At 36.4% G+C, this 20,573-nt stretch overlaps 1 protein-coding gene across 1 annotated transcript in view; it reads right to left on the bottom strand.

The window, feature by feature from the left end:
• LOC115437427 (desmocollin-3-like) overlaps positions 1-20,573 on the bottom strand; it is a 162,964-nt gene that overhangs the window by 35,459 nt on the left and 106,932 nt on the right. The window contains exon 2 of the mRNA XM_030160649.1: positions 7,621-7,915. Within this exon, the coding sequence (XP_030016509.1) occupies positions 7,621-7,915 (295 nt within the window). The remainder of the gene's footprint in view (positions 1-7,620; positions 7,916-20,573) is intronic.

Below are 20,573 nucleotides of genomic sequence, written 5' to 3'. Positions count from 1 at the left end.
AGCAACGCTGCAAATGAAGCAAGAGCTTGAAAAGGATTAAAAACCCTTAAAAACTGTGTGCTATATTCAGATTTATTTCATCATTTCACCAAGTCTGTTTCATCTCCTAAATGTGTCCCCGTGGACCACCGTCTACCGCAGATAAAACACCAACTATGGTATATCCACACTAATGTGGATGTTTTGCAAAAATCTTTACTTTTCACTATATTCATTATATTTTGGACTCCCATCCACATGTAGAGTTTTCTATTTAAGGTAGATAAAAGGGAGATTTAAAAAAAAAAAAAAAACTTTGTGAAAAAAAAAAACCCTGAAATATAAGTCATATACTCTGAGTTTAAAAGTTTGTGTATTATCTGCAGGGGATAAAGGTCAGCATGGACGCCTTTGGCAGATAGAAGGGCCTGTCTATGTACTGGTGTTGTGATGAAATCCTCGTAACATAAATACACTTTGACAACCCAAACCAACACTTGCACACTAAAAATGTGATCATTATCTGATGTCTGGAGCTATCAGATTATTCAAGTGATCACGGAAGCAGCATAATGTGATGATTTATCAGATAACAGCACTTATCTGATAAGGAGAAATTGGATTAACACCAGGATTTCTTCCCAATACTCGAAAGCACAGGTGTCAAACATGTGGCCCGGGGGCTAAATCCGGCCCGCCAAAGGGTTCAGTCTGGCCCTTGGGATGAATTTGTGAAATGCAAAAATTACACTAAGATATTAACAATCCTTTTAGCTCAGGTTCCACATTCAGACCAATTCAAGCTCAAGTGGGCAGGATTCAGTAAAATACCATCATAATAACATATAAATAATGACAACACCAAATTTTTCTCTTTCTAAATGTAAATATTTTCATGTATTTGCATTAAAACAACATACAATTTAGCAAAAAATGTGAATAACCTGAAATGCCTTAAGAGAAGTAAGTACAATTTTAACAATATTCTGCCTGTTACTCAATGTTTTAATGTGTTTGTAGATCCACTGTGATCTGTACGTTCTAACGGACCTGTGTAAATGATAAACTGAGGCAGAATATTGTTAAAATTATACTTTGAAAGCAAAGTTTGTAGATGTAAACCTTCTCATAAAGTAAATTAACTTTTTTTGCTCTAAAACATAGATTAAAAGTTTGGAGTTGACATTATTTATATATTATTATGTTATTATTTTACTGGTTCGGCCCACTGCAGATCAAATTTAGCTGAATCTGGCCTGTGAACTAAAATGACTTTGACACCCCTGCTTTAAAGCACAGGTGTCAAACTCCGGTCCTCGAGGGTTGGTATCCTGCATGTTTTAGATGTTTCCCTCTTCCAGCCACACCTGGTTCAATTCATGATCAGCTCATCATCCAGCTCTGCAGAAGCCTGATAATGATGTAATGGCTTCCAGGTGTGATGGAAGAGGGAAATATCTAAAACATGCAGGAGTTTGACACCCCTGCTCTAAAGTCTTCAAGCACAGATACTTTTTAATCTGATTTATTTTGTTGTTTTAGATCAGGGCTGTCAAACTCATGTTAGTTCAGTTCCACATTCAGCCCAACTAGATCTCCAGTGGGCCGGACCGGTAAAATGATAACTGTGAAAAAAGTAAAAATATATTATGATCAGGTTTACATCTACAAAGTTTCCTTAAAAATCTGAATAACATGAACAACTTGAATTGTCTTAAGAAAAACAAGTGAAATTTTAACAATATTCTGCCTCGGTTTATCAGTTTATCATTTACACATGTGCATTACAGTCGAACAAAACATTTAGTAACAGGCAGAATGTTGGTAAAATTAAATTTACTTTTCTTAAGACATTTCCGTTTGTTCATATTTGTTCAGGTTATTCACATTTTTTGTAAAAGTATAGTTTGGTAATGGAAACATTTTCATGTGATTTTATTTTTTTACACCAAAAAAATAAAGAGAAGATTTGGGGTTGTCATTATTTATAGGTTATTATAATAATATTTTACTGGTTCTGACCCACTTGAAATCTAATTGGACTGTATGTGTCTGTACGTGGAACCTGAATTAAAATAATTTTGACGTCATTGATCGTTAATATCTTCAGTGTAATTTTTGCATTTCACAAACTCATCCCGCGGGCCAGACTGGACCCTTTGGCAGGCTGGATTTGGCCCCCGGGCCGCATGTTTGACACCTGTGTTTTAGATCATTAAAAAAATGGACATTGCATAATCACAACATGAGTGGAAGATAATAATAGTATGTTTGAGTCGATTGTCACCATGTATGAATGTACTCTGAAAGAAATCCTATAATGGACTGAAACATGTAAACCAGATTACTTGGATTATCACATTTCTGAAGTGAATGTAAACGGGTATGATCTGATTATTCCAATTATCTGTTTAGTCTGAGTGTATGTATGAATGTACACGGGGTCACTGAAAGTTATAACTTCATCTGTTACTGTTTAATTTCATGACTTCCATGCCTCTAACATACAACATCATCCACAGTGTCCAATAGAAAATATGTTTTGTTTTGTTTTTTTACATGGAGAGAGATATTTTGTAAAATGAAGGTATATTGCAGTCTGGAATTTTGTGAGAAAGTCTTAATAATATGGAAAAAAGTTTCTCTCATAGTTGGATTTTAGAGTATGTTCAAATGCACATCATCTTGTAAGATAAGAAGTACATGAGGAAAGTATATAAAAAACTTAACATAATTTCACTGACCAGTCGGTACTGGAATGATTCTAGTGAAACTTGTTTGTGTGATATCCATACACTTTTTTGATTTTCATATGTTTTGAAAATGTTTCTGTCGGTTAAACATAATTTACTGCGAATAGTGCATTCATTCATTCATACATTTATTAACCCTTTATCGGGCAAGTGACTATTTTTGGTCATTTCTGCACATATTACAAGACAGTGACAGCAACATTTAATATTAGGACAGTAGTTGCTTTTCCATTGACCCTCAAATTGCGTGAATATAATTTGCTCATAAAAATGTACCTAATGGAAAAACGACAATTTCGCCAAAAGTTTAATTTTCCGATTGAACATTTTTGTGCTGGCAAGAGGTGGTTTTTCGGGCGTAGCGCAATTGGTATATCACTCAAAATGCAATGAAAAGACCTTTTTCTGCAATTAGAATCACCTGAATTAAAAAAACGGATGTTGACGGACGTTACAAGCGAAGAGGAAGAGTTTTAAAAGAAAAATGTCGCGGTATGTGTGGACACACCAGGAAACTGAATAATTTTTTTATTTAGTACGAGATAGAGGGGTAATATATAATAATAATGAATATATCTGTAAATTAACACAATATTTGCGCTTGTCGCCATGTTTATGGAATGACTTCTTGTGTCATCTCGCGATAATAAACAAACAAATCATCGCATTTGTGATTTAATAGAAAAACCGACATTACACACTCCTGTTTTTTTGACATTTAGAAAATATCAGTAAAGTTTCGCCAGACGTCCAATGGAAGAGCGACCAGTGAGTCACCAATCTCAGCACCAAACCGCAACTTTTCTAAAATGATGTCATAGCCCCGCCTCTCAAACCTTTCATCCCGGAAGCAAGACGCCACTTCATAATAACAACAACAACAACAACAAGAGTAGTGCCCATGCTACAACAGCTATTGAGCTTATTGGAAATATTGAATCCAAATCTTCAGCTACTCTTTCATTACAATGAACAACAACCAACCATAGCTAACAATATTCACTACATGCTCTTGGATCTAGCATGGAGAGAAGCAGTCATGAGGTAATATTGGATCAGAACCAGTAGAACCAAGCAAGCTTTATGCACACGCTCCAAGTCGTCTTCTGTTTTTTGCGAGAGCATTATAACGCCAAATACAGGCCTAGCATTTGAACTACATCGTTTTCATTGGTTTCATGTTGACACAGATATTTCCTGAAACGACTCTGTGTTTACAGAGCACTTTTTTTAAAAAATGACAAAAAACAAAGATCAGATAGGAAAAGATGCGGTTTCGTTTGGACACGGTCTAAACCTCATTCTAAATACTATGGTAATGCAGGGTGCCATATGTAACCGTTAACCCAGTGTACTAAATTGTAAAATAACCACCAGACGTATCACTTTGGAAACAATTACACGGCAGCTTTTGACATGTGTTCACATCTCTGTTTGGGAAATATGGAAATGCAGTCAGATTGTCATAGCAGTAATGCATCTTAGAGACTGGTTGCCTCTGCCAAGAACATAATGTCAATAATGAATTGTGTGATGTCGTATGTGACACAACTAGCTGAAGACATGTGCTGTGAAATTTGGCCACTGCAGCATACATCCGGATTACCTTCTGTCATACTTCAGATTTTCAGGTTTCTCACAGATTAAATAACACTTTTGGTTGGCATCAGTATGCAAGGAGTAGAGAGGAACATTAAGCTGTACTTGTAAAACATGACAGGGCATTAAGGTGCAGGATGTATTCGCAGACATCTGGTCCATTACAGTCACTCAACTTGTCATTCACATTTCTGTGGTCAAACCAGCTGCCCACTTCTTTCCAAGCAAAAATCACTGTTCAGCTGCTACAGATCTACAGAATACCTCTAGATATAAAATACTAGGATATGGGTTTTCATTCCCATTATTATGTTCATTAACAAATCAAAGTAGAACCCATTAGTCATTAACCCTCAAAGATCTAAGTAGCTGCCAACAAAAAACAAATATATACAGGGTGGGGAAGCAAAATGTACACTGAACATGTAGTTGTTTTTTCTCAGCAGACACTACGTCAGTTGTTTTGAACCCAAACATATACTGATGTCATAATCATACCTAACACTATTATCCATACCTTTTCACAAACTTTTGCCCATATGAGTAATCAGGAAAGCAAACGTCAAAGAGTGTGTGATTTGCTGAATGCACTCGTCACACCAAAGGAGATTTCAAAAATAGTTGGAGTGTCCATAAAGACTGTCTATAATGGAAAGAAGAGAATGACTATGAGCAAAACTATTACCAGAAAGTCTGGAAGATACTATTAAAGAAGAATGGGAGAAGTTGTCACCCCAATATTTGAGGAACACTTGCGCAAGTTTCAGGAAGCGTGTGAAGGCAGTTATTGAGAAAGAAGGAGGACACATAGAATAAAAACATTTTCTATTATGGACATTTTCTTGTGGCAAATAAATTCTCATGACTTTCAATAAACTAATTGGTCATACACTGTCTTTCAATCCCTGCCTCAGAATATTGTACATTTTGCTTCCCCACCCTGTACATATATATTATTAGGCTTTTCCAGCAGCAGCAGATATGACCCATTTGGACGTTAAGAGGCTCCTTGGTCAATGTGGGACGCTGTCATCTCCTGCAGCACTGCTTGTTTTTACGTTTAGTCATTGTTATATTTTGCAGGTTCAGTTTTCTGTGTTCTGATATAATAACCTTTGACTGAGCTTTCATGACAATACACTGGGGCACTGATGGGAGCGGTGGACAGGGTCCGGTGGATACAGGCTAGAAGTTGTGAAAATTTTGAGTAAGACCCGTTGTATAAGAGAGGCATAGAAGTCGGGAGTTGGACGTTGAAAGTATGTTAAGCTTCAGTTTTGTTTCACGCTACTATAAGTGACTGTATGTGTGGACGACAGCCCTACATACATGTGCCCCCACCCCCACCCATGACAGATTGACAAGATATTGAACTTTATGGAGGGTCCACAATGTTTACCCTGACAGTACATACTGGATTTTTCACTGACTAATACAAAAGGCAGGGGATAATATTATTTTAAAAAAGGCTATAAATCATTTAGGGATGGTTAGATGTAGAGAAAAATAATTTGAAAGTTACCAAATTAATTTTAAGTTCTTCTTTATGGGTTAAACAAGTCAATAAACAGTCCATGAGCCTAATTTTTGAAGCAGGATAAGTACGACAGTAACCTCATATTGGGTTGTTTTTTGAATAATGTCTTTCGAAGAACAACGCTGATCCTTTTAAACTACACTGTCTTTGTGGATACACTCACCAATCTCATAACATTATTATTTGATTGTGTTTTTAAATTTTAATTCATCAAATAAACACTTATTATAGTTTCGAGTGCTACTTACGAAAAAGAAATTACAATAATCAAGAAGAAAAGCACTCGGAGAGCACAGACCTCCACCAAGACAGATCTGCCCCCCCTCAATCACCACCAAAATTTAATCATTTCTTCCTTGTGCCAGTATCAACATTTCCTGAAAATTTCATGAAAATCTGTCCATAAGTTTTGGAGTTATCTTGCTAACAAACAAACAAACAAACAAACAAACAAACATGCACGCACACAAAGCAAAGTGATCTTAATCACAGTCCAGTAGAAAGTGAACAATAATTGTCACAGACCAAGTAACTGTTTTTGTGGTACCTGACCTGTATTAGTTTATTTAGTTTTTCTCAAGTATTTCTATACTTTAAGTCAGAATTGGTTTCATCCAGTTTATTTTATTTTTTTTTGTGAAAATTAATCTTTAAATATTATCCAAATGTGATATTTTTCTACTTTGTAATTCAAAATGTAATTATCTTAGACATCCAAATAAATTACCGTCTGCTCTAATTTGCATTTGCTACCTTTCTGAAGGAAATTAGTCATTCATTGGCTCAAAGAAGGAGATTTTGATGAATCATTGGTGCACAATGTTAGTCACAACACATTCACTATGAAGCCCCTACTTTTCCAAATAAGAGTTATGTGATATTATTGAAAAGCTGAGGAACTTTTTCTTTCTTTCTTTCTTTCTTTCTTTCTTTCTTTCTTTCTTTCTTTCTTTCTTTCTTTCTTTCTTTCTTTCTTTCTTTCTTTCTATTTGGTTCAAGCAGGGGAAAAAAGTAAACTTTTGTGTGTACAAGGAAGTAATAGCAGAATAAATACACAAATACATTAATAAATAGAGGTGATCAAGACAATATAGCAAAATAAATTCAATAGGCACTGCTTGGAAAGGAGTGGGAAGAAGAAAACAGTGGGAACAGTGGGCATCCATCTTGTTTTTCACAAAATTGCCAGGTTACAGCATTAACACTTTGGCCACCATATCAGTTTCATTTCTTTACCCATGACAGCTGTTCCTGCCTTTCAAAGTTAATTCAACTTGTCACTGAGGACAGGCCAAGTTAGGGTTAAGGTTAGGGTTAACCCTAACCCTAACTTGGCCAAGTTAGGGTTAAGGTTAGGGTTAACCCTAACCCTAACTTGGCCAAGATAGATGCCCATTGTCCCCTCCCATGACTTTTGATTGGATTTAAATCCCACCACTATTTCGTGCAAACCACTGGGTCTGTAAATTTGGACAAATATTCACCAATCCCCTACCTACCAACATCCATAAAAGGAAACTCCAAAAATTATCAAATGTGGAACTGGGGGTAATTTTTCAAAATGTTTGGGTTTTTTTTGATACACCCTGTATAATTGACTTTACTTGTTTTAAAGAATAAAAGGAAAGAAAAAAACAAACACATGGAGGTGTATTTCTATTTATTCTAGGTTAACATTATTGCTGTGACTTTTGTGTGTGTGTCCTTGCTGTGACCCTTAAGATACATTTCATACGTTTCGAAGGTTCTTACCAATATCGGACATCTCTGGTACAGAGGCCGAGAAAGGTCCATCTGGGAAGGTCGGGGCGTTGTCATTGACATCCTGAACTTTGATGATGAACTCGGACTCCGTCTCCAAAGAGCGGTTGGTCCAGCGGTCGATGGCCCTGGCGTGTAGAACATACTGGGACTTCCTCTCGCGGTCCAGGCTTTTGGCGGCGTGGATGTCACCAGTCATCTCGTCAATGATGAAAATAGAACCGGCCCCTTCTCCGGACAGGATGTAGCGCACAGAGCCGTCACCCTTGTCAGAGTTGGAGTGGAGCTGGAGATGTGAGAAGGAGAAAATGACTGAACAAGTGAACAGGGGAGAGTGTGACAAGTATGTAATACAGAGTAATAGCCAACTGTCAGGATGAGTGGTCAGCTAATGGTGAGGACCAGGCAATGAGAGACGGCGTTTTCCCAATCAAGAGTGGGAGAAACAGGAGTAGTGGAGGGTATGAGTGTGACAGGTTGTACAAAAGGTTCAGTATCTGAGGCGAGCTGCCGCCGTCACGGTAAATGGAGAAAGGAGAGTGTGTCATTGTACAACATGTAGTCCGTCCTGAGCAGGAAATTAAAAATGAGGACAGAGACAGTGATAAATACCACAGGAGGTGAAAAGTGAGACAACCTGAAGAATAGCGCTTTAGAACGCCCTAAGCTAATGATCATGAGTTCCTCGTTTTCAGTGCACATGCTCGGGGCTTTCATCAAATGACACCAGGTTAATAATGGTGAGTCTTATCTCAAATTATGCTTGACAAGTACCCACATTAAATGACCCAACTGACTCTGCTGCTATTTAGCATGTCTGGTTGATGCTAAAAGCTGGAGGTTTTTTTTATCTAATTTGCTGCCGTTAACCCCCCCCTTTGTATGGACTGCACACCATTAGCTAGCAGGAAGAATGCTTTAACTAGAAGCAAAGATGTAAAAACATAGCAGGAGTATTACAAGGCTCATCAAGAAACGCCGTGGATTCTTGCAGTTTTCAAACCGAGAGAAAAGTCTTAATGGGGCACCGATGTGAATGATTAACTGGCCAGAGGATTGGTCTGCTGTGCTTGGTCCTTATTTTGCCTACATGTCTAGCTCTAATCAAGGGCGAGTCTTACGATGTGAAACAGATTTATCTTCTACCCGTGACGTCTCATTGCAAAATATAGTATATTAACATTATTAGCGCATATTTAGATGTAGCAGCTAATGAACCAATCACAGCTGTTAATGAAACAACCAATCACAGTAGAGAAAAGAGTCTAGTAGTGCTGTAGTCAAGGTCGAGGCTAAACCAAGACCAAGTTATCATTGGGATTAGAGTGTATGAAGACCAAGACTTTGAGGAACTGAAACCAACTCGGGACCAAAGCCATGGCAGAGCAAAAGTAAAAAAGACTGAGAGCAAACGACATCCAAGTTTTTAAAATATTATAGATTAACCCATAAAGACCCAAACAGCCACTGATGACCAAAACCATCTACTGATCAAAAATGTCTAGCTCTAATCAAGGGCGAGTCTTACGATGTGAAACAGATTTATCTTCTCATTCCAAAATATAGTATATTAGCGTTATTAGCGCATATTTAAATGTAGCAGCTAATGAACCAATCACAGCTGTTAGTGAAACAACCAGTCATAGCAGAAAAGAGTCTAGTAGTGCTGTAGTCAAGGTCGAGGCTAAACCAAGACCAAGTTATCATTGAGATTAGAGTGTATGAAGACCAAGACTAGTAAATAACACTGAGAACAAATTACATCCAAGTTTTTAAAATATTATAGATTAACCCATAAAGACCCAAACAGCCACCGATGACCAAAACCATCTACTGATTGAAAATGTTTATACTTGTCGATCCACTAATCCAGTGGTTCCCGGCCTCTTTTGGCTCGTGACCCATTTTAACATTACAAATTTCTGGCGACCCCAGGCATTCAAAACGGAGACATTTTGCTAAAATTAATTTATTTTGATCATGTAATAGTTTGTTATACTATGTTGCATATAAACGTTAATTTTAGACCACATTTAGTCTATATAATGTATATTATTATAGACGGAGGCAGTAAATCCAGGTGTAGATTACTGCACAAAGGGAGAATTTGATTTTCCTTGGTCAGGATCTGTCCAGTCAGTCCAGCTGTGATTTACAAGGAGGACAATTAATACTGAACAAACAAGAACTGAAACTATGAATTATGAAAGAGCTGCAGCATCTGAAACTGACCACAATGAACATTTGACACAGAAACAGAACCACAGTGCTGCAGTTTCACACTCACAGTTTGTCTTTTATGGATTGGGATTGTCTCTCTCAACTCAACATACATTTTTTATTAGTGAGGTTTTTTTTGTTTTTGTTAATTTTTAATCAATTACTAGACATTTCAGGTGACCCCATTTGAATTTGGGGTTACAACCCCACGTGGGGTCCCGACCCCAAGGTTGAAAAACACTGCACTAATCCTTTCAATACATGTAAATAATTGGTGTAAAATGCAGTTTGTCATCATTTCATGGTCATCAGAAAGGACTACTGGTCTCCAGGGTCTGTAAGGTCCACCTTTGCATGAACAGTGAGTGTACCTGCTTTGTTAGGTACCATGAAGTAATGGTACTAATGTAAGGAATGATGTTCAAAGGGAGAATGTGATGTGGACAGGTGTAATTGCATACATGTGTCTCCCTAGACTTCACTGCTTCTCCCCCAGTCTCTCTCTCTTTTACCCCAACTGGTCATGGCAGACGTCCATCCTCCAGGAGTCTGGGTCTGCTCCAGGTTTCTGTTGTTAAAAGGAAGTTTTTTCCTTCCACTGTCACCAGTCACAAGTGTTAGCTCCTGGAGGATTCTGTTGGGTCTCTGTAAATTGGCTTGAGAGTCTGGTTTCGACCGGCTCGATATGTAAAGTGTCATGAGATAATTTTTGTTATGATTTGGCGCTATATAAATGAAATTTGATTTGATTTGTCTGGATCAGCACTTATGTTGGTCTAATGCACAGGTACCAGAACCGGCCCTCCAAAGGTTCCAGTCCGGCCCTTGGGATGATTTCACAAAGTGCAAAAATTATACTAAAGATATTAACAGTCAAGGGTGTTGAACTCATATTAGTTCAGGGGCTACATTCAGCCAAATGTGATCTGAAGTAAAATAATAACATAAGAACCCTTTAATACTAAAATGTGAACAACCTGAAAATGAAGTGGCATTTCAACAATATTCTGGCTTTTACTAAATGTTTTGTGCATTTGTAGGTCTGATCTGTAAGTTAAGCTGACACATAATAGCCTATTGTAGAAATTATTATTTTAGTTCCAAATTCCGAACTTCCATTTTTTAAATAATATTCTGCCTGTTAGTAAATGTTTGTGTAACATTGTGTGTAATGCTTATGCACAAATGTTAAATTAAGGCATAATATTAAAATTGCTCTTATTTTTCTGAGGAAATTTTAATTTTTTTCTGGTTATTCACATCTTTTTTGTGAAAGGATAGTTTGTGAGTGTAAATATTTTCAGAATTTAATATTTTTATTGCACTAAATCAAAGAGAAAAACTTGGAGTTGTCATTATGTCTAGATTATTATGCTATTATTTTAATAGTTTGGCCCGCTTGAGATTGAAATAGGTTGAAAGTGGCCCCTGAACTAAAATCATCTTGCCACCCCTGGTCTAATGCTCTAAAAGTGATGTTCTAATGTTTTAAAACACATGCTCCTTTCACCTTATGAGTGAGTATTTCTATGAGTGCCCTATAAAGGGTTGAAGAACAGCATACATTGTAACCCATTAGCCACGTAAACATACGTGTTCATTGTCAGCCTTGAAATAAAACACTCCATTTCTTGTGTCCTTTTCAAACCTACAGCACGTGAGTAACACCCAGCTCAGACCATCATGTTGCTGTCGGTACAGTTTTATGTCATACAGGACTTATACTGCTATTCCAACCAGTGACACATGATTTCGTCACTTCCATGTTATTATCAGTGGAACAGAAAAAAAGGCCTTGAAGGTATAGAATTCTTGGATGAGTTTCCCAGTAGATGCACTCGCAGAGGCCTCGGAACGGCTTCCTCTGAAAGTGCCTCATGTTGTAAATAAGTAAAAAGCCCTTTTCCAGTCCAGTCAGACTCAAGTAATTCACCAAAAATGATGTGAGCTATTAAAGCTGCAGTGCATGATAGTGTTTTCCAAATGTGCGGACTTGTCCTAGATTTCTAATGCCACCGACTTGACATTATTTTAACTAGTTATGCTGTATTTTCCAGGAACCGCAGTAACAAGGCTTGAAGCAGGTGAAAAGATCTGCTCATTCATTAGAAAACCTACATTTTTTGCATCTGTCTTAGTCACATGGGTACCTTAAGCTCCTATGATTCAGCCTCTTCTTTCATAATGACAATGACAAGGTAACTTATTACTGGGTGCATAGTATCTTTCCTGTGTATTTAATTGAACTGAACTGGCATTCAAAAAGTGGCATTATTCCTTCTGGAGCAGCCTGTTAGTCATCTCCGCTTTGTCTGTCAGCGCAGTGTTTCAGATTGCATTCTTTTCATTACCAAAATGTCACCCTGGGAGGCTTTCAGTTTCAACCATATCTGACTAAAAAGAAGATATTACTGCTATAACAAGGTGACAAGTACAGCTGACTGTAGTTCCCTCATTGGACAGAATTTCCAGAATTTAAAGTTATTCTCTCAGGCTTAAAATACTAAAAGACCTGGCAACACTTTATAATAAGTACACACTATGAAGCATATACTTCATTAGTGAGTAGTAAGTGCTTTAGAACTACCTGAAATCATGAATTCCTGTATTAATAACTGTTTATAGGACATTGATTGGAAAATAAATGTGTGAGTTAGTATAAAATACCCACTAACATGTTCACTAACCATTAGTACATGTGTGAATAGTGTATGTGTGAGCAGAAATGCACATCAGAACTGGTTTGTAAGTGATGCGATACTAAATGTTTAAATGCTGAATCCATATTTTATAAAATATGAAAATACAATCATTTAGCACCAGAGGCGATTTCTCATAGACTGCAAGGGAAGCTCGGCTTCCCCAAAAAGTACGAAAATTAAATGGTCAAATCTGTTCGGTTGTGTTGACATTTCATTGACTACAAATGTGTTGGAACACGTTCATCTCACAGATGAGTTCGTTCAGAATCAGCTTTATCACAGATCATCAGACTGGCTGTTGTTCACTTCTCCTCCATTCCCGTGTCTGTGTTTTCTCCTCCATCTCTGCTCAGTGCATTTGTCTGTAGACTGTGTCCGTCTCTGGGCTTCAATGGGACTGAGTGGAACTGTTTTTTTCATTGCCTCAAAACTGGACGGTAATTGGATAAATGCCACAATGTTGTCCCGCCCCCCGGACGCCGGGTGTCTCTGGGGGTGAATGGAGCTGTGGGCGGAGCTCGGCCGGGCCGGACGCCAGGGATTTCGCCAAAATTAGGTCGACAACATCAGCAGTCTGCCATCATGTGCACCCTGCTAGATAGCTAGTTCATTCCGACCTAGCCAACAGTTTGACTGATTTAACTATCGACACAACGATATTAAACTCGAACAAGAAATGATTGAATTATGAAACTGAAACAAGAAAACATTGAAATTATGTTAAATTGAAACAAGGAAGTCCAATGAGTGTGTTTTATTTACAGTGCAAGAAATGAACGAGTAATTTCGTAGTGGTTTCTCTCTCGATTTCACAGCAGAATGTGTGACGGTATTAAACTGAACTGTGTCAGTGAAGGAGCAGATCTGAAAACAGCTGTCAATCAAACGGGATTCAGCCTTTCGACTGATCCTCCAATCAGCATGTACGTAAAGCCATTTGATAGTCTTCCTTATGAGGAGAAACTTTGAATTAAACAGCAGGGCAGATCAACACCTGACAAGACACCTACTTGGTACGATAAGGCCACTGACCATTTTCTTAAAAGGAACGGAGGGACGAATTTATGTTTAAATAACTTGACAAATTTTTTGATGTAAGCCGACAATGGGCTTCCCCGTCTGAAAGACGAGCAGCCGCCACTGTTAAGCACATTGTAGATGAGCTTATTAATGATGAGTAAAACATTTATAACTGTGCTTATAAACCATATACTAATGCACAGGGGTCAAACATGCGGCCTGGGGGCCAAAATCAGCCCGCCAAAGGGTCCAATCCGGCCCGTGGGATGAATTTGTGAAATGCAAAAATGACACTGAAGATATTAACAATCAAGGATGTTAAAATCATTTTAGGTCAGTTCTAAAGTGGGTCAGACCAGTAGAATACTATCATAATAACCTATAAATAATGAAAAAGGCTAATTGTTCTCTTTTGTTTTTAGTGTAAAAAAAAAAAAAAAAAAAAAGTTAAATTACACAAAATGTTTACATTTACAGACTAGTCTTTTACAAAAATGTGAACAACCTAAAATGTCTTAAGAGAACTATGTGGAATTTTACCAACATTCTGCCATTTACTGAATGTTTTGTGTATTTGAACATCCACTGTGATCTGTAAGTTGTGACAAAAATGATAAACTAAGGCGTAATATTGTTAAAATTGCACCTATTTTTCAGGTTGTTCATATTTGTTCATGTTATGTTCAAGTACAGTTCGTAGATGTAAACATTTTCATTACGGAATTTGATTTATTTTTCACTCAAAAACATAGAGAAAACTTTGGAGTTGACATTATTTATCAGTTCTCATCCTATTACTTATATTATTTTACTGGTCCGGCCCACTTTAGATCGTATTAGGGTGAATGTGGAACTGAACTAAAATGAGTTTGACACCCCTGTACTAATGAGTATTCATGACAGAAATATGCTTTATAAATGATGATTTCAGTATTTGTTAATGCTTAACTAATGCTTCATAGTGTGGACTTATTATAAAGTAGTACCAAAGACCTTTTAGATTATCATTCAATTAATTGTTACATTAATAATCCTGTCAACACAACCTGCGAATGCTTCAAATCAACATACAGAACATTTTAACATATGCTATTATTATTATTATTATTATTATTATTATTATTATTATTATTATTACTTTATTATTACCATCTTGCTACTTGTTTCTACTAGTACTTTACAATGTTCAACTGCCTGTTTTTTTTTTTTATTATTTTTTTCTTTTTTTTTAGTAATATTGGCCCAAATCCCAATTCTCCGCTTAGCCCTCTCCTTTACCCCCTTGGCCCTTGCACTTGGCACTACCCCTTGAAACAGAGATGCAAGGGGAATGGGACAACCCTTCCAGACCTGTTACATCATCAGCAGTCATCGACGCCGCTATAAACAGATCCAACAACTTTGTTTCCCCCATACCGTCAGCAGCTGTAACTGTCTCTGTTCCATAGGCTTTGGGCATCTTTTAGTAATAAGTTCCCATGTCATCGTCATCTATAACACAATGAAACGGCATTAAACACTCGATTAAATGATTAAGTTGTGTACGAAGAAAATACATTCATTTGTGTTTCTGTCATCACGCTGCTGCACTTGTTTGCTGTGTTTACCTCCATCTTGCCAATGATTCAAACAGAATTATGGGAGATTTCTCATTAGGGATGTAACAATATGAACATTTCATATCACGGTTATTGTGACCAAAATTATCACGGTTATCATTATTATCACGGTATTTATACTTATACACACACTGAAATAATGTAACCAAGTTGTATTTTGGAAATAATAGTAATAAAGTAAAATAAAATAAAATAATAGGCACAATGTACTTTTTGTTGGCAGAAATGTTCAAATATTAACATGTAAACATCAAACATACAAATGTGCAATAAAGATGGCACCTTATGGCCATTGTTTGACCACTTTCCAGATCAAGTATGAGTTGTTTTAGTTTCTTTTTCATAGATAGATAGATAGATAGATGTAAACAATCTTAATAAAAATGTTGAATATGAGCAACAAATGAACAAAATACGGAGCAAATTGGACAAAAATGCACAAACATAAGCAGCAAAATCAATGAAAATGAACAAAAAAATGAGATAAAATGAATAAAAACTGACCAAAATTGGCAAGAAAATGAATAAAAATAAATGTAAATAAGTAGCACAATGATCCAGGAAATGTGCAGTTCTGTGACTTTTCAAAGTGCGGTAATCAAACACGGTTGTCATGATAATTAGAATTTAAACGGTAATACTAACCGTCGGGAATTTTACCGCGGTTTATCGTTATACCGGTAATCGTTACATCCCTATTTCTCATACCTCTTCGTTTGTAGTATGGTCCTAAAAAATCTCAGTTTCGAGGACCAAACAGCCCCCCCCACCCCCACCCATCGAGAATTGGGACACCCCTACCCTTTCACATCATTGTGCAAAATGAAAGGGAGGGGTAAAGGGCGCGGGGGGGGGGGGGGGCAAGGGGGGTATTGTGATTGGGCCATTGTTTTGCTATTTTCTTGTGGTATTTCTTGTGTGTATATTTGGTGTTGTGTTGCTATTGGAACCTCAATTTCCTTAATTAAGAACATTTCTGTATTATGCTGATAGTTTTATTTAAGCTGTTTCCTCTAAAATGTTTTTTTCATTTACAGCTGCGTTGACTATAAACATAATTTCATGAGACAAAACAGAATGAAATCATTTATTAATCATAATTTTTCTCTGCATGCGACAATTAATTAGCAGTGACTACAAAAATGGGGATAGTAAAGTGAGCGTGCAGAAAATTAAACTATATTTTTATCTGTTTAACTGGATCAGTCGAGTGAGTCCCTAAAGATTTGCTTTTTTTTTAAAATCAGGTAATACAGTAAGATGAACATTCTGCAAAGAGGTTTATCCATGTATTTGTAAGATTTTGCTGTTTTTCCACTTTCCAAGTGAAGAAAAGAAACGGTAATAAAAAAAAAAACAAAAAAAACAAAAAACTTGCAATTTAGTTACATCACAAATTCCTCCCTCAAGACACACTCATATTTCAGACATTATCCTCCTCAGACCCAGGAAATGTCAGCGAAGTACCAGCTTTTTGTTTTATATTAAATAAGTGCCTATATTGGAAACGTCATGATGCAGCAGTTTTTTCAGATGCAGTTTTTAAAATTTTTATGGAATGTCCTTAGTGGTGGACAGTTTTATTTTGTTTTCTTTTTTTTTTTTTTTTTGTATAAAGTTGTGAAACACTTGTCCGCAAATGTGAACAGAAAACCCAGATCTGGGTGTGAGGAGGTTAAAAATACAAGTCCTGAACCCCCATAAGACTCCCTTCTGTCAGGATGTCAAGACTTACTGATCAAATATCAACCAAGAATGTTCAACTCTGGACCTCCACAGCTTTCCAGTCACTGATCAGCATGAATAAATAATTAGATTGACAAAAAGATTATTTGGAATACTGAACAAACCAAACACAAGTCAAAACAAACCGATTTGTCATCTGATGCTACAGCTTGAATTAACCGTTTGGCGCAGTGTCTTTTCCAGTCAGAAACACAAAGCAAAGACAGATTCTGACCAAACCAACTCAGTGACAGCAGTCTTCAAATATGAGAAATCCTGACGACTGAAGAGGGGAAGACTGAGACGAGAAAAGGCCGATTTAGACTTCCTCTTAAAGTCCCCTCAATAAGAACATAAGTATATTTTAAGAGGTTTGGAAATACCTACTGAGAGGGATATGCAGCTCAAATATCTGCAAAATATGTGAATGCATGTCATAAAATGAGGGACACATAACTCTAAAATATCACTGAATGTCATAGTTATTCCAATATTAAATACGTGCTTGTTTATTCATTTTTGTACTTTTGCTTCTGTTCATTTGAAATACGTTGCATATTAACTAGGGATGGCCCGATATTGGCATAAAAATGTAATATCGGTGAATATCATTATCGGTTTTTTTTGCCTATCATTAAAACCGATAAAATAATGCCTTGATTTCGCCGACATTTACCGACGTGTAAATGAAACATTGTTTGTAGCTGAAAGAAACGTGCAGTTTTCAAAACTGTACAGTAGAGTTGCCACACTGTAATAGACTCATGGAGGGAGGGAGAGAAAATAAATAAATATGGCATTTTTTCCACAACTTAAGTTGAAGTATGTATTCTTTGCACAGACAGTGTTTACATTTTGAAAGCCTTGTTGCATTTGAGAATGCATCCAATGGGGCATCACAATAAAATTAGGCATGATGTGTTAATTCCATGACAGGAGATATGTGATGTTACCTAAAATTAGTTTAATATCCCACATATATCGGCAGCGGTATCGGTTGATATCGGAATTGGAAATTAAGCGTTGGACAATATCAGCATATCGGTTTTTGGCAAAAAAGCCAAAATCAGACATCCCTAATATTAACCCTTTTGACATCTACCATTATAACAGGCCAGCTTAGATTTCCTTACACTTGTCTTATTTCTATTATTATTTTTTTTTTGTAAATAAAAGTGCCAGAAAATGTCTTTTTTTTTCAACATTGGGACACCGGGACATGCGTCGGACACAGAACGTCCATTATAGTAGGATATGTTATTATTATATTTAATGCTTAAAATTGTTACAGCAAAAATTAAAAAAAACAAACAAAAACAACATACTTGCATTTTTTTGCTATCAGATTTATTATGAAAAACTGTAAAAACTACTGAAAATGTCCATAACAAAATTTTATGAGATTATAAAAATAAGCTTTCGACTCTTTTACATGTGCTCAAACATTTTTGCTTGTCTTGCATTCCATTTTCATGTTATAGCTTCTTACTTTTTATTATTTCTAGTCATTTTTAGCCCGTCTCTGTAGGTCTGTCTAGTTGAAAACAGAGCATCTTATTTGAAGTTTTACAGGTTTTTTTACTAACTAAGACACAAAGAATGTACGTTAGTAAGAGATTTAGGATGTCAGTGTATTTTGAAATTTTTCCTATTAAGCATATGGTTGAATTTTTGTTAATATTTAAAATAAATCATACATTCTGAACGCTCACCACAGACATGTAAGGGGTTAAATAGAATAGAATAGAATAGAATAGAATGTCTTTATTCTCATTGTACAGGTTCAACGAAATTAAAAAAGTGCAATCGTCCTAGGTGCCATAAAAAGTATAAATAATGTATATAAAAGAGTATAAAAACTAGAATATAAAAGATAAACCCTGACGCCATAAATATACAGTATATATTAAAAAAGGTAGCATAAAAAAGTGTCACTAGAAGAATAAAAGGGTATGAATAGATATCAAGTATAAATATTATACAATTACCAAAAGATGTGAATGTATGTAGTTAAAGTTTTAAGTCAGTTTAGCAACTTATGAGTTGAGTTTCTTTTTTCTGCAGCCCTTAAAGCAATGCTGTAGAACCAACACATAACAGCGGCTTAACACTGAGCCGTGGGAATAGCAGAGGTAGCCTTTGGGTGGACACACACTACGTCAGTGGAACCATACCAGACCATGTTTGACCTCTGAAGTCCACTTTTTTTGACGAGTGTGACTGCTCCATCCTGTTCCTAGGTTTAGTTCAGTTTTGATCACAGGTGTCAAACATACGGCCCGGGGGCCAAATCTGGCCCACCAAAGGGTCCAATTTGGCCCGTAGGATGAATTTGTGAAATGCAAAAATTACACTAAGATATTAACAATCCTTTTAGTTCAGGTTCCACATTCAGACCAATTCAATCTCGAATGGGCTGGATTCAGTAACTAGTAACTAACCCAAACCCCTTTACACTGAAACAAAGTATGATTTCACAAAAAATGTGAATCACCTGAACAAATATGAACAACCTGAAATGTCTTAAGAGAAGTACGTACAATTTTAACAATACTCTGCCTGCTGCCAAATGTTTTGTGTGTTTGTAGATCCACTGTGATCTGGCAGTTCTAATGTACATGTGTAATGTACTGTTCTAATGTACAGTTCTAATGTACATGTTTTCCAGTTTGTTCATGTTATTCACATCTTTTTAAAGGGTAGTTTGTAGATGGAAACCTTTTCATAATAGAAATTTTTTTTTTTGCTCTAAAACATAGAGAAAAGTTTGGAGTTGACATTATTTTTATGTATTATTATGTTATTATTTTACTGGTTCGGCCCAGTGTAGATCAAATTTAGCCGAATGTGGCCCCTGAACTACAAGGAGTTTGACACCGCTGGTTTAGATGAACGCTAGGGCATGAGCAGAGAACACATACTGTGATCAGGCCTCATCCCTGAGCACAGAACTATACAAAAGGCTCGGACAGGTTCAGATTAATAATGCAGTAATCATTTCCATGGTTCGACTCTGTAGAGTTTTACTACAGAGGCTGCAGATCGTATACATTACACTGAATAATTCCTCTGTTCTCACAGAAACATATATATGTTATAAATCATTCCCTTGACCTTGAATACATTGAATACCTGTTCCGTGAATACTCTCAGTTCTGTTACCATTGTATGTTTACATCAGAGTATGAACAGATTTTATATAAAAAAGGAAAGAGCAGCGAGTGTAAGTACAGTATCTGAAGTTAATCTGTTTAAATCTAAAGTCAGTGACAGCCTTCAAATATAGCAGGGGTGTCAAACTCATTTTAGTTCAGTTCCACATTCAGCTAAATTTGATCTGCAGTGGGCTGAAGCAGTGAAATAATAACATAATAATATGTAAATAATGTCACCTCCAAACTTTTCTCTGTGTTTTAGAGTGAAAAAAGTAAAATTACATTATGAACAGGTTTACATCTACAAACTACCCTTTCAAAAGATGTGAATAACATGAACAAACTGAAAAAATAAGTGTAATTTTAACAATATTCTGCTTCAGTTTTATCATTTCCACATGTACATTATAACTTACAGATCACAGTGGATCTACAAACACACAAAACATTTAATAACAGACAAAATATTGTTAAAATTGTACTTAGTTCTCTTAAGACATTTC

This window comes from Sphaeramia orbicularis, chromosome 17 (genome assembly GCF_902148855.1).
Source record: "Sphaeramia orbicularis chromosome 17, fSphaOr1.1, whole genome shotgun sequence".
NCBI lineage: Eukaryota > Metazoa > Chordata > Actinopteri > Kurtiformes > Apogonidae > Sphaeramia > Sphaeramia orbicularis.
Note: the sequence above shows the minus strand (reverse complement) of the source record. Positions and strands in the feature narration are given on the sequence as shown.